Source organism: Apteryx rowi, unplaced genomic scaffold (genome assembly GCF_003343035.1).
Source record: "Apteryx rowi isolate R43461 unplaced genomic scaffold, aptRow1 scaffold_86, whole genome shotgun sequence".
Taxonomy (NCBI): domain Eukaryota; kingdom Metazoa; phylum Chordata; class Aves; order Apterygiformes; family Apterygidae; genus Apteryx; species Apteryx rowi.
In genome coordinates, this window is record NW_020451160.1 from 1138101 (window position 1) to 1153485 (window position 15385).

The 15385-nt window shown below is 39.9% G+C and overlaps 1 protein-coding gene across 4 annotated transcripts in view; it reads left to right on the forward strand.

Moving 5' to 3' along the window:
• GRB2 (growth factor receptor bound protein 2) overlaps positions 1-15385 on the forward strand; it is a 62789-nt gene that overhangs the window by 14670 nt on the left and 32734 nt on the right. For 2 of the 4 annotated variants that reach the window (XM_026090357.1, XM_026090358.1), the window contains one exon: positions 127-345. In XM_026090357.1, coding sequence (XP_025946142.1) covers positions 268-345 — 78 coding nt within the window. In that variant the 5' untranslated portion in view covers positions 127-267. Of the gene's footprint in view, positions 1-126; positions 346-2322; positions 2347-2530; positions 2674-15385 lie in introns of those variants that run through there. The other 2 variants (XM_026090359.1, XM_026090360.1) reach the window with 2 other exon arrangements.

Here is a 15385-nt window from a genome sequence, read left to right on the forward strand (position 1 = left end):
GCGGGAGGAAGCGGCGGCCGCGCCGCGCCGGGCGGAGGGAGCGGCTCTGGGCGCGGCCCCGGCCATCGATCCGTGCCACTTCCCCTAATGGCCCGTCTCTTCCTCCTCCTCCTCCTCCTCCCCTAGGGCGGATCGTCCCCCGGGCTCCCCTGCATGTGAGWGACGGGGCCGACGTCTCGGGCTGAGCCGGCAGCCGCCGCGGGAGCAGCGGAGGCTTCGGGGAGCGCTTCCTTCCCAGCGCCCGCACCGCCGCGCCGCAGCCCCAGCATGGAAGCCATCGCCAAGTACGACTTCAAAGCCACCGCGGATGACGAGCTGAGCTTCAAACGGGGGGATATCCTGAAGGTAAGCCGCGGCGAGAGCCGGGGGGCTCCCGCTTTGGCCCTCTCCTTTGCAACTGCTCCTCTGAATCTCTTCCTGTCCGCCGGACCTGACCCGCTGTGACCCCCCAGTGCCATCTCCCCTTGACAGGGTACCTCAAGATTTCCTCGAACCTCCGTCCGGCCTCTTTGAGAGCAGCAGACGCTGTTTCTTTTCTGGGTCGAGCGCGTATCCCCAAGCCTCTCGCGCCTCTCTGCTGAGGCTGGAATACTTGAAAACGGAGTCTTAAAAACGGTAGCAAATAAGCAGAAGTGCAAGACAATATACTCTGAACTGAATTCCTTTCTACAAGAGGAAACCCTTTAAAGTAATCAAGATTGGTTTGGTATTCTTTTCCTCTGCCTCCTGCCAAAGACTCCAATATCCAAGAATAGTGATTAGATTATTCCTCAGTAGATAATCTTTTAGCATCAGGCTGTCAAATATTGGTGCTGAATCTTATCTTCAGCCCTGATGAACTGGAGCAATAAGCATGTGGCTGAATATTTAATAGGTCTGTGCAGATGTAAGTGGATGTTTGGAGTGCATTAGAGGAATTTTGGTCTACAGTTCTTTCAATATATCAAAGGCTTTTGAGACTTCCGCTTGGCAATATTAAAGGAATTTGAAAAATATTTAAAATTTGAAAATTTCATTAAAAAAAGTTCAATGCGCAAGTCCAAAATTTGATGGAGGGGGGGAAGGGGGTAAAACGTTAAAACCCATTGTTATTTGGCCTCTGAAGCATAGTTCTGAGCTTCCAAGTAATAAAAGAGCCATATTGTGAACTGTTTTAATGATGTTTCTTTCAGAGTCAGTATTTCTTAATAAACTTGTAAGATGGGCTTCCCCTCCCTAGTGTTAGTATACTGATGCAGTCAGAAAGCAGAAGCTTAAGATATTTTAATACTAAAATGATCTTTAGCAGAAACTGTTTTGAGGTGCCTGTCCTGCAGATGTAAGGCTGTAACTTTGTGCATGCTGACAAATCAAGTCCTGCAGACCTCAGTGGGATTACTCATCTGCTCAAAATTTTTGCCAGGGAAGGGCTTGATTTAGCTACTATTTTAAGATGTGTTAAAAAAATACCCTCTATATGTAAACGTAATGTGATTCTTTCATAACTGATATTTCAATAACATAATTGTGGCATTTGTTAGAAATGCAGTAACACTGTGTGACAACTTTAATACTTTTGTCAGAAATCAAGTTTTTTTAGTGATGGAGGTTGAATTTTAGCTTAAATAAGATATTGGCTTGATAAAGGCATATTTCAATTTGGAGGCAATTTTAATAAAATAGATAATGGTTATAAAAACTTATCCTGCTTTGAGATTCTCATTAATAGACCACAATGGCTTTGACTTCTAAAATAAGTACATCTGTTTCTTCATATGTCCTACACATCCCTAGCCCATAATTAAAATGTCCTAAAAATGTCTGTCAGACCTGCACACCTCAATTCCGGTGTTTATATGATTTACCAGAATATTTCCTTTTACAGTTTTTAAATGTTCAAGACTGTTAGAATTTATTAGATGTCATCTGTGATAACCTTACCTTCCTTTTTCCTAACCTGTGCTGTATTCTTCTATTTTGGATTACTGTTAACACCCCTTAGCTTTTATAGTGTATTTGAAGCTTGCAGAAAATGCTGAGCTAGAAGGAATACTTAAATATACTTAAATATTTGTTTAAAGTATCCTCTTCATTATTTTCATCTGGTTTAGTCTAGATGTTTGCTGAAGGGCATGAAAAAATGGCTGGTGTAAAGTTTGCATATATTGGGGGGAAAAAAAATTTCTTCTCTAAGAACTGTAGAAAAAAGAGCAACTTTTTTAGTCTCTTTTGAAAACTATTTCTAGAAAACTACTACAGCTGCAGACAGTGGGGCAGCTATTGATTAGCAAGATGTGCTTGAGCCTTGCCCTCTTGATGTCATTTCACAGGTATGAATTTTGTCACAGCAGCAGAAACATGGTGGTGGTATGTATGCTGTTGCTAGCACRTTAATCACTGTATTTTTCCTAGAATACAAAGAGGGGTTTTCTGCTCTTGACAAAACGTGTGCTGAGCACTTCCTCAACACATTGATAAAGTTCTTCGAACTATAATTGCTTACAGCTCGTATTCTGAAAATGTTTACAAGTTTTACATATTTACTTCGTAGATGAGTAAACTGACGCATAGAGATGATGACTTGCTGAACATCATCACGAAAGTTGGTGGAAATTCCAAGAGAGTTCAGAAATCATGGGCCTCTTGGAGGCTCAGAAATCTTGCCTTCAGCGCATAGTTCTTCTGTGCACCATGGTAAGGTTCACTGTCTAAAACAGGCAAACTTCAGAAAAACAAGCCAGCAGCAGAGCCGTTACAGTTCACTTTACTTAGACTGACAGGCTTTTGTGGCACACTGTCATTTTGAAAGTCTGGTTTGCTTCAAATGTATTTCGGGTTGCAGAATTTAATTTCCGTCAAGCATGCCAGATCTGTTATGTTAGTACTTTGTYCATGACTGAGAAATCTCAGGGTATCCCATTTATGTGCCTCACGTGATCTGTCCTATAAATCAGGTTAATCCTAGTGCCTTCACATGAATGAACTGGGAAGGGAAATAAGCCTGTAACAAGCTGAATGCACCTATGCACTTCGCTCTTCAAGTATCTCTTGCAGAGACACACGTGTATCTTCACATGTGTAGAGAACAGTTTTCCAAATCCAGCGGTTAGATACTGGACTTGACTCACCTCTGGAAAACGGAGTTAGTTTGAGGCATATATGATGATGGCAAAAGACTGCTTCATAGAGAGATGCTGTTTCTTAGCCACAGTAGGGAAAGAACAAAATCTATAACACTTTAATTCCCACTCCTTAAAAGTTCATGTCTCTTTGYGGGGAGGGAAGGCAAGGATGCATGCTGTCTGACTCCATCTGATTTCAGCAGATAACTTGCCTATGATGTCATGGTGCCATTACTGCTACATACCCACATATTCTGGATTTGATTGAATAGCATTTGAACTGTAGCCATTAAGCTGGTTGTTAGTAATCTTGTGGCTGGGTTCCAAAAGTGAGTGAAGACAGTTGACCTTTGACTTGCAATTGTAAAACAGCTGAGTGAAGAGGAAGAGTGCTTGGCCTTGTCTTTTGTGGGCACTATATGGTAAAAGCTGCTTCTATGATATTGTAACCCTGGCAGTATATTGGGTTCTCTTACTCTTTTTTGTTCTATACCAGCGTGCGGTGTTGCCATTCAGGAGATACAAACTGACGTTTTCTTCTAAACTTTTTTAATAGACTAAATACTACTTGCTCAACCTTCCCCAGGGAGAGGAAAGGTTACTGTTTCCATCTGTGTCCTCTGATTATGATACAGAGCTGCAGCTATCAAGGTCGTCATTCCTTTTGTGGTGGTGGTTGTTTCACAAAAACTTGTTGGGGACTGGCATCCTTTTAAAAGTCTGAAGAAAATGTGGTAGCCTCTCCCATTATAAAAAGCCTGCCTATGCTTGGGGGAGTCCTACTTGAAATTTTGATTGAGTTATTTTTCACTTTGAATAGTTKATACTTGTCATGATGCTTTTTCAGTCCTCTCCCCTCACACTTTCTGTATTTATTGATGTGGAGACTAGTTAACATCCATGTCTCTGCCTGTATTATGAATTCAGATTTTATGTCCCCCCAAATTAATATATTTCAAGCAGCTTCTGGTTTTGTTGGCCTTTTTGCTAACAGGTGAGTATCCAGACCTAAAATGTGCTGATACTTGCTGGGGGTATGGCAGGAGTAGAGTGGGGGAAAAGAAAAATCATCAAAAATTCAACTAGCCAAGGTTAGTTGCATCTCTTTTCCCTATTCCTCCTACACCCAATTTGAAGTGTGCTGTCCATACTCTGCTACTCTGATAAGCATTTCTGCCTTGGTATTAAAGAAGCACTAATCATGTTTGTGAATATCTTGCATGTTGAAATTGTAAAAAAAAAAAAAAAATAATAATAATAATAATAAATAAATAAAGGGGGGGGCATATAGAGCACCAGTCCGTCTCCTCTTTCTCCTGTTCTGTGCCATGGTTGAGACATAGCTGGAAAGTTATCTTCTGAAGAGCTGAATAAGTTCCTGTTCCCAGTAGTTGTCAGCATAATTCAGGGGTACTTAAGGATTGCTTTTAAGAGTAAAATTATTCAGACAGTGTTTTAAATAGAGGACCTACATCAACTTTAATTGTTTTTTTGTTGTTGTTTTTTGCACTTTTGCATGATACACAAACCAGCTTCTCTCTGTGTTAAAAGGATTTTGTGGTAGGGTTTTGATTATTTGACAATTCTGTTTAGCAAAGTCAAGTTTTCTTCCTACTCTGAACATACACTAGACAGTCACCTCAGGTTCTGTTCACATGATTGTTTGCCATCAGATTTATTTTCTTTCTCTCAGCCTTTAACAGGATTGAATGTTTCCAAATGGTTGGTGCTGAGACAGCATTTTCAGTTCCTGCATGAAAACCATTTTTTTCGTCCCTGGATACAGTGAAACAGTTTTGGAGAGAGGGAGGGGTATGATAACGAAGGACAGTATGGCCTCCCTTCTCTTCTTCCTCATCCCTTGTCTTCGACCTCACCTGCAATAGCTGTTACGTGGTGGTGTCACTGCTAGAAAACAGAAATGTGCAGTTTGCTGAAGGGAGGTGCAAAAACTGTTCCTCCATTTTGGGTGAAATTTTCTTTTCTCTCATCCTTCTTCTCTCCTTTCCTACACACCTTCTTCATCTTATCCTTTTCTTGTAAGGGGTTAGTCTCGGTGTGGTCTTTGATTCTAGTATGTTGGAAAACTTTTTCTGAATTAACGAAGCAGGCAAACTGCAAGCTGTATGTGCTTTATAGTGAAATAGGTCAGATATTGAAGCAGGTTGCTCAGAGAAGTTGTGGAATCTCCAGTCTTGGAGATACTCAAAAATTGATTGGACAAGTCCCTGAGTAGGGTTGGACTGGATGACTTCAGGAGGCCCCTTCCAATCTACGTTATTCTGTGACTTAGCTGTGAGTGGTGACTCCATCGTATGTGATGATTGATTTGTTAAGGTGCACTTAGAGCATGTTCCTTGGCTGACTGCCTTGAGTGAATATGGTATTTGTTCTCAGAGACAGAAGTCACTTAGTTTGGTTTAAGTGGGGGGAAAACAGACTGTTCAATATTGTGATCTAAGAAAGCAAAGTTGTCAGAAAATTAGAGACTTGTAAAGGGAAGTACAATTATCTTAAATGTAGCTGTTTCAGAATCTTGGCATTTGGAGACCTGTGTCGTAAAGAGATGCTGCTGTAATAGCTGCATTTTTCTTCTGGTCCATCCAACCATTCAATGTCTAGATTTTAATATGAATTTCTCAAATATTATTCCTCGTATGTATGAAATTAATCTGAAGGTGAGATGTTTAGGGAACTTGGCTAATGAAACACATTAGGGGAGAAGGACTGTGGGAAGGAACTATCTAACCTCTACAAAGTGCGTACCAAAAAAGGAAGTGTTCATAATCTACATTGGTAAAAGAGCTTGAACCTGCTTAGAACAAGATTGTATTATTAAATGCGTCTATGTCCAGAAGACATAAATATGGAATATTCCAGACTGAAGGTGTAAAGCAGTCTTTGCCAGCTTCTGAGGGAGTAAACACATTCCTCCTTTAAAATGGCATCTTTGTTTCTTTTTATTTAGTAGCAATTTGTGATCGTTATTGAAAGCAGAGAAGAATTAACTCTTATGTGCTGTATGGTACCTGAAACCTGCTAGAGTTTGGGATGTCAAATGAGGCATTGATTAAAGCTAGTGGCCTGCTCAGCTAATTTTATTATATCGACTTACATGAATTGCATTCTGTTATAACCAGAGGAAATGATGCTAATTTGAAGTTCCAGCTGTCTTTTCCCAGATTAATGGAAACGCTATTGTTACGACTGATCCATGAAGTCCAGCTTGTGCTATGACTAGTGTAACAGACTTCTGAAAAGCATTAGTACAGACATATCTGCAAATCAACTTCTGGCTTGCTAAATTATCTGATCTGCTTTGTTCAACTGACATGTCAAACTGCAACCAAAGTGATGCATTTTTGTTCTCTGTTTATTGGCCACCCAGGGATGTGTCTCCTCTTTGACTCAGTGACATATCTCTCATGCTAATTCTGATGAGAGAAAATTTGAGGATTTCAAGCCAGTAAAATCTGTTATTCTGAGGGACATCCCACCTAATCATGGACTAACTTAGATTCATTTTTTTTAAATTAAAACAATAAAAGCTTGATCTCAGTTCAGAGAAGAAAACAGGGATTTTTGTGGCATGTATGAAGGGTGAGTGTGTCACGAGTGTAGTAATTATAGGCTCTTTGTCTCCTGTGCAGAGCCCTGTCAATTGGAGGGGTGTCCCTCTTTGTAAGGAAACTCAGGCTCTTTTGATTTCTCACTATAGTCGATATGGATCCACCTGGGGGAGGGGAGATAAGAAACCCAATCAGCATGTGTACAGCTTAGCCTAATATAAGCAGTGATCTACATGACCCCTTAGTAAAATCCCTTGTGCTTTAAAGCTACCAGTGGCTATATATCAGAAATCAATAACTTCATCCCAAACCTTAGGAAAAACATGCTGTGTAAAACTAGTTCTATCACTTTGAAAATGAAATAAAATTAAGTATTAGTCCTCTAACAACACTGGAGTCAAAAATCTTTTAATGTCCCATTGAGCAAAAAGGAAATGGTGTATTGTAAAATTCATCATGTTTGGTGAATTAATCTAAACCGGAAGAACTACAAAACACAACGTTAGAACATTTTCACAACTGTTGCAAGACTGAGCTATTGCATTATTTTAAGACTATTGTACTGATGCTGTCAGATTCCCATACTTAATTTGCTGGTTACCTCCGAGTTAGCCTCCTGTAAATTATTAATATTTTAATTATATGGGTCCGAAAGGTTTGAAAAGCCAAGTTAGTTCTAGAACCATAACAATAAACAAACAAACAAAAAAAACAGATCTGAAGCCATTCACATAATGGACAAGAATCAGCAAGGGTTTTGTCACCGTACACAAACAAACTTGGAGATTAACTTGATTTGGGTTTTTCCTGTGTGACCGTGCATGCAGCTTCTCATTTCTTCTGATCCATGATGTCGAATTGCAGAAAGTCCTTTCCAGGTTGGACAGCACAGTGTTGTTCAAGCATAGGCAGAATTGTGAGTAGCATGTCCCAACAACTGACACTTCTCTGCGCAGAGAATTAAGGGTCGTTTGCACTGCATAGTCGGAGATGGGACTGTGTCTTCGGTAGCTACATGCAAGCTAACTTTAGCCAGGTAGCTGGAGTAGCAATGTCAATCGCACTATGGGATTCAACATGACTTACAAACTTACATGGGACTCTGGATGAATACTTAGCTGTGCTTAGCTCTGTGATACCATAGGTACGCTACATAAATGCCTGAGCTAGTTACTCTGAAGGTGTTAATTAAGATGTGTAACAAAGGATAAGCGTATTTCCCCCCCTCCTTCCCTCTTAGAGTGCTGATGGGTCAGGTGCTAGCCAGAGAAATGGAGCTGTGACTTGCAAATTTAATTTTTAGGTAGAAGAGTTACCCAGGAAACGCATCTGTTCTTCCTCTGAYGCCTAATCTAGACTAGACTTGTAGACTAGAAATGGAGCTTTTGTGTAATAATCTATTTCACTGGGGCACTACAGGCCTCAGTGCTTTGTTTTTTTTCTTGCTTGTTTTGTTTGGCGTTTGGCTAGAAAAGCTGTCTTCAATCTCTACATCATTTTCAGTTTTCTCTGAAAATTCTGTTAAATTCAAAATGCAAATGACTGGGTGAGTTGCATGCCTTCTGTATTTCTATACAGATCAATGAACTGATACTGCAGAAATTTGATACACAGGTTCTTATCTACAGCAGCCTTATCCCACAATGGTTCATGCTCTTTCTTTTCCCTTGCTGGCTCTGCAGTGGCGGTTAACATTATCTTCAAAGTTGGGCTAACATCAGTTACTAGTAGATACACAGGGAAATAAAGCCATGTGTTACAGATTCTTTGGACCTTGGGAAAGAAAAAAGGATGGGAAAATATTTCCTAAGATTTGTGCACTATCTGCAGTGTAGGAAACATACTGTATGAAGTGGTTCCTTTCCCTCGAATAGTCATATCTTTTTAGATGGAACAACAACGTTGTCAGTCTTGATCTGTCAAGCTTCAAGCTCCATTGTTTGTTTGTCACGTTCTCGGCTCGTGCCCTGTTGCTATGTATTTAAAGCAGTGATCATGAAGAGTGCCACATGCCTTCAACTTAGAAGTCATCTTGTAACACCTCAGAAGAGTAGGTGTTCAAATGGAATGGAAAAATGATTGTGAAGCAGACTGTGAGCGATGCAGCCTGAACTTGTTCCCATGTCTTATATGCATGATTGGTGCCACCATCTGACAACTCAAGTGAGAATTGGTTTAACAAACTTTAGAATGTGTTTTTCATGGTGACATGTGCTAAACGCATGGGATTGTACAGCTGAGCTCTAATAGAGCAAAAAGTGAACTGTCAGTCTCCAAAACTGGTCTTGATAATTATTTTTAGATATTTATTATATTCCTGAAACCCAGATGCTACTCTACAATACTTCCTGATTAGATACTAGATGCATCTGAAATTTGCATTTTAAATGATTGTGTTTATAATTTTCCTCAACTTGTATTCCTTTTTTTTACTGAAAGAAGTGTTTCTATTTAGATATTAATAAAATCCCATTTATGAAATATCTTGAAAAGCCTAAGAGGGTTTTCCCCATAATGAACAATTGCTTGTTTGAATTTCTGTACCTGATCTTGGATCTTTTTGTCTCCAGTTGTTTGTGGTTGCAAAAGCAGGAAGACACTCCTGTTACTGAAGATGCATCAAATCGGTTGTCTTTTGGATCTAATGGAGGCAGATCAGGATGGTGACTGGAATAACTGCAAAATTGAGAACAGTTATTTTTGTCTAGGAAATCAACTTTTAGCCTCTGTGTAGAGTAATTAACTTATAATCCTGATGTTTCATCCTGATCTTTATAAATAAAATATAGAAAGAGAATACTTAACAGTGTAGATTTATTCTGTTTGTACCTGCTGAATTTAGCTCCTTTGCACGCGTTCGTGTCAGCATGTAAGCTTTGTCATGAGCTGCATGTTGGCTCTGCAGCTGCTGGACCTCATGCAGTGAGCAGAAAGCAGTTCTTTCAGTTTGGCTCAACTGTAATTATACTGTTACTTTCTAAAACCTCTTATTTAAATAATTTGTCTCTGGAATTCATACTTTCAGCAGTGAGCCAACCTACTTCTTGCTCTGACTTGTACTAAAACTCTACAAGTTTACATGTGGAAAAAAAAAAAAGCTGCTGTTATGCAAAATTGTTTCCCTTGGGAGGAAAGGGGGGAATTCTTCATGAGTTATGTATGAGCCAGCAGGTTCCACTAATCATAGCAGCTCTGCTAGTGCAGAAGACTTGTGGTCTGCACTAGTCAGCCTTCTGGTTTGTGAGAAATTGGCACTAAATTTTAAACCATGCCACTTTTGCTGAGCTTGAGTAGGTTTTTCCATTGTAAATCCTTATGTGCAGTCAAATTTTGAGTATTGTATTCCTCTGTGATTTCCACTCCTTTGGCATAATTATGAAATTGATATTTTAACAGCTTGATCTGTTTTTCACTTTCTGCTGTTAACAATAGTTTATGGCCTGCTTGAAAAGCTGTGTGCTTAGGTTCCAGATTTAAGTGAATTCGTTTCAGAATACTAGGAAGGAGTTTAAACTGCAGAAGTGTGCGTCTTTTTCTAGTTCCTCTGGAAAATCTGCCAGTTTTACTTGTGTGGTTTTTTTCCTGAGCTCCTGTGCAATTCTAGTCAGGGACTCTAATCTCAAGTGCTACTGGGAGTGTAACTACTCAGGAAGACATCCAAAATACTTTGAAAAAATCAAGTTCTCCAAGTGTGTACTGCAGTTGCAGGGGAAGGGAAGAAACATGCAAGGAGGGAACTGAGGAGGAAGGGTAGCTGTAGTGGAAACATAGGATGAACACTCAAATGCTGAATTTCACCTTTGAAACATGCTTGCTTTCCCAGCCTTGCCTTCAGACAGTACTTGAAGTTTGGCGAGATGAACATCAGCTTGACAAGTGTGCCTGGTTGAGGCAGTATCAAGAAAACATGTTGTGTATGTCTTCCACAGCTGAACTTCTTTTTTTCTCATGTTTTGTGTGTCCTTGAATATTTTTTCAAGGTGTATCCTTAGCCCTGGAAGTGATAAAGCGCAGAGTGGCAATTTAGGCTTCCTTTTGACCTTTGGAACAGAGGAAGCAGAAGCCAGCTTCTGCTTCTTCCTTGCCTTCACTTCTGTCCTTGGTTCTTCAGATATATTTTGCACCACTGAGGCCTCTCTCCTACCTCTAATGAAACTATAGTTTTTCAGAAACTGATATATTGATCTGTTTTGACCATTAGTATTAGGACACTTAAAAACTTTTCCAGTTTCAAGCTGTCTTGACACTTCCTTAGTTCTGTTACAAACAGCAAGTGATACATGCCTCAGGTTTTTCCTGAAAACTGCCTTTTAGGTTAAGAGTGTAACTTACTCTGCCAAGATGGATGGGCGAAGACTATTGTGTCTTAACCTACTAAGACCCAGATTGAAACTGGTAACTCTATAGGCCATCAGAAATGAGGATATTCAAACAGATTATTGTTGACCCAGCTGTGCCTGTATATCTTCCCAGCTATTTCCTTCATTCAGTCTATTTAAGTAATGTAAAAAGGAAGAGAACAGGTAAAAAGAAGCTTGTGATCATTCTGTAAATTGTCTTGAGCTCTCTTTTTCTTGAAAAGCCTGTGTTTCATTCTACCTGTCTCCTGTTTGGGTTACAAATATGTATCTAAACTCACTGCAGCATCAAGCACAATGTTGATGCATTTGCATTATGAATAATAACTTCCCTGAAAAGCTTATTTGTCGAGGAGAAAAATTATTTTTACTTTCCAAAAAGCTGAAGATCTTAAACATAAGGCAAATGTATTGATACATCAGCAGCTCTATGGTCTGGTCACCTACTGAAATTTAGCCATGGGTGTCTTACGCGAGTCAGCATGCTATTAGCATGCTGTGGAAGCGTATGCCTGAGCTACCCCAGAAGGAGGTAGCTGTAGCCCCTTTTGAGCTCCTTAGTTTGAAGGCCTCACTAGGCAAATGCAGTTATACTTTTTTTTTTTTTTTTTTTTGAAGTTTGCTTTGAATCTAGCCGGTTTTAGCTGATTTTGTTCAGGATTAGAGTCCAAAATGAGAAGTCTGGTCGTACCTAATCTAGCTCTTGCAAAGCCACTTTGTTTTTCCTTAACCATGCTCCCCCCAAACTCTTAATTATTACTGGTTTGCAAAGGGGGAAGGGAGGCATCATCCGAATGAGCATAGCCAGCTCTGCTGTCTGAGTGCAGAGAAGACCAGAGAACACACCACGGGTGTCCTTGGGTTTGACAAGGTTTTTCCGCACTAGCTGTGACAGATTTGGGCTGACTTTTTGCACAGTCCTTGTAGCATGTTCCCAACTACCAGTATTAGCCAGCTTTTTCTCCTACCTACTGTTCGTTGCCACAGATATTAAATTTATTATACCTTTATAGTAATTCCTGCTTTAGACTTTCTCCTCTGGAAGTGAATTCTAGCCATCATAATGTTAAAATACTGTCCTGTATCATTTTGGGAGCAATTCCATCAGAAGAGAATTATATGCAATTTTCCATATCAGAAGTAATAAAAAACTCTTTATGTGTATAATGTTCCTCTATTCTTCTCTTACCATCCATACTATTTGCCATTAGAGCCTGGGCTAGACGGACCCTTTCAGTGACTGTAGTGGGTGAGACAGTTAGCACTGAATGTAGTTATCTTACTTCTTGTATGCGGTCTTGGCTTCCTTCAGCCAGGCTTTAGTGAGATTTCTCAGCTGGAGGTTGTATCTAGACCATTGCATCTTAGCAGCCACTGATGGCCGTATCCTCCAGGCATCTTTCTAAACCCATTTTAAGTCTATCTGCCCTTTCTCCCTTCACAACATTCTAATATTAATTTCCCATAATGTAACTGTGCACTGTGTAGAAAAAGTTGTTCCCTTTATTGGTTTGAAACATGCTACCTGGTGATTTTATTGCCTTTTTTTTCCTCTTCTGTCCCTCTCCCTTTGTAAGAGATGGTGGGAAAACATCTTCCCACCTACTTCTCATAGGGAGGATAAATTTGCAGATGTCATCTTGTCTTTTGCTCTCTCTCTCTCTCTTTTTCTTTTCTTTTTTCCTTCTTTGAGGGAGGGAGGTTGGGGAGGGGCTGATCTTCTGTAGTACAGAAGCCACTCCATACTTGGATTATCCCTGTTGCTTTCTCTGTACTTCTTTTTTAGTTTATGTATTTTTTTGAGATAGGTTGAGTATAGGTACCCACAGTATTCAGGCATTGACATAGTACAGATTTATAGTGTCAAAATATTTGCTTTGTTTTCAGTTCTTTCTTAACAGCACATTAGATAACGCTTCTGATTTGTTTTCAGATTACTGCCCCCCATGATTTCAGGATATTTCCTGCAGTGTGATAGCTCATTTAAAGCCTATAGTTACATAAATATATGGTTCTTGGGTTTTGGTTCTGGTTTTGCCTCATGTGTGTTACTTTGTTGTTTTTAATCTGGTGCTTATCACTTGGTCTTCTAGTATTAAAAGACACCTCTGCAACTCAACAAATTGAAGATCTGAGTACTGAATATATCTGTATTGGCAAACTTTGCCACTTCGCCCATCTGTCCCCTTTCCAGATCCATTACGAGGCTGTTGAACAATACAGATCCTTGTGAGATCCCACTGGTATAACCTCCCTGCGTTATGGAAATGAACCCTTTGTTTTCTGTTTTAACCTTAGGTTAAGCCACTGAGGGGCTTTCCAGTGTTGTTAATGAGTGTGTTTGTGGAGATGAGTAGCCCAAAACCTGAGTAGATTTTTAGTGTAACAACAACCCTCACGAAACCTAGAAAAGCTTGAGTCTTGGCCTTGTAACTATTCTAGTTTATCTCAATTAGTGATTCATCTATCTTCTATATAGAGCTGTATTTTTGTTCTCTCTTGCCACTGATTAAATGGAGGTCTAAGGTGAAGACTGCCTTTTGCTTTTATATCTTTGCCAGAAGAGCCCAGCTTCCAAACAGCTGCTTGAGACTCAACTTAATTGGATAACTGTATTTCCAGGGAGGTTTTATGGCTGCATACTAGCAATATTGCTGCAAACCAGCTGGGACCAACTGGCATCTGTCATGGTGCAAGATAGGGATATATTTAGTATCTTTAGATAAGGCCTGATCCTGGTACATTAGTGGCCTAGGTTTTGCATATTGGAGTTCTGGGAAGACCTCATTTTTTGCAAAAGTATCTAAGCTGCAAATTTGGAGAATTGAAAGATTTTGAATGCGTCCACATTGGGGCATGGTCCATAAATTCCATTTTGTTGTGTAGGGATGATTGACCCCTGTTCAGGGCCCTGGGGGAGAGTTTTTGTGGTCAAGGCATTGATCTCCTGATTGGGATCTCCCAGCAGGGGAGAGTTTTAGTGCCTTAGCTTTTACTGAGACATACAATGGAAATATTGTGCTACTATAATGTACTTGGGAGCTTAAAATTAGTCTGTGGTCAAATGCTATACCCTAGGGTGTCAGTGACCTGCATTATGATATCCCTTCCAGGTTATTGCAGTGCAGCCATAACGAGTTCTATTCTTGTTTTAATTTGTTCTTGACCTGGAACAACTCTTCTAATTTGAGACACTAATTAGGAGATAGTTTTCGTTATCTCTGATCTTTTCTGTAAAGAATTTGGTGCCTCAGCTGTCCTGACTAGGATTCTGGAGCAAGATGCTGCTTTTGGCATTTAGTGCCTGCATTTCTGCATTATTCATGGAAGGACGCTCTTCAATTTTTGCCCATCAGCCAAGAAAGCAGCAAAAGACTTTTTCTTGCAGAGATCTCTGGTGGTTCTAATAGTATAATACTAACAACAAGTAATTTTGAGACGTGCACGTGCCAGTACTCATTTATTTCAGTTTTATTTCCCTGTTTGTCCCAGTAATATCCCAGAGGAAATGACTCTTTGTAAACTGAGAAAAGATTCTTAAGTTAGGATGCTGTTTTCTCTCCCTAAACCTCAGTAACTTTGGACGAGTGTCTCTCTTCCCAAGCCATGTGATAGTGAGCTACAAGGACTATTGTAGGCTTAGTCACTTCAATACAGAAAGTTTTCCTTCTCTAACTTAGAGCGAGCAAGTTCCATTTAATTGTTTTTTTTTTCCCTTTATGGAGAGAATTGGACACAAACAAATGTTTTATTAGTGAAAGAGGAACTTCGTAACATAGGGGAAATTTTTGAAGGCATCTGCTTTGGCGTGTGGATGTTGCCCACTTTTTTTTTTTTTTTAATGCCCCTCATTTTCCCCTCTCCTTTCCCCTCCTGTACAGTGCATAATGCAGAAGATCACTTACAGTAAGCCTCCACAGCTGTGGTTTTGAGCTTTTTCTAAAGTAGAACTCAAGTTAACCTTGCGTTGGAAATCTTGGGCCTTGCACTTTCCTGGTTTAGGTCAGATCAGGAACACTGTTTTGTCACTGAAATGAGTATATTTTATATACCATCAAGCAGCTCTCTGGCATGGGTGTAGTCATCACTCTGTAGTGGGTCATGTTTCCTCCCCCCTCTTTAAAAAAGGAGATTATTGGCATCTTTCTCCTTTTTGCCATTCATAATGGCTTCTGGCATTCCATGTGGGCTTCTTACTGGGATTAGATCTAGGCCACTTAGTTCTGATAGCTTTCCTTGTTTTAAAGGAATGATCCTTATTCTTTAACGTCTAATTATTTGTTTATGGTCCAGGCACCCTTCTTGCCAGCTCTTCAGTCTATAATTAATTATTCAAGCGTGTTCTTTCTTGAGGCTA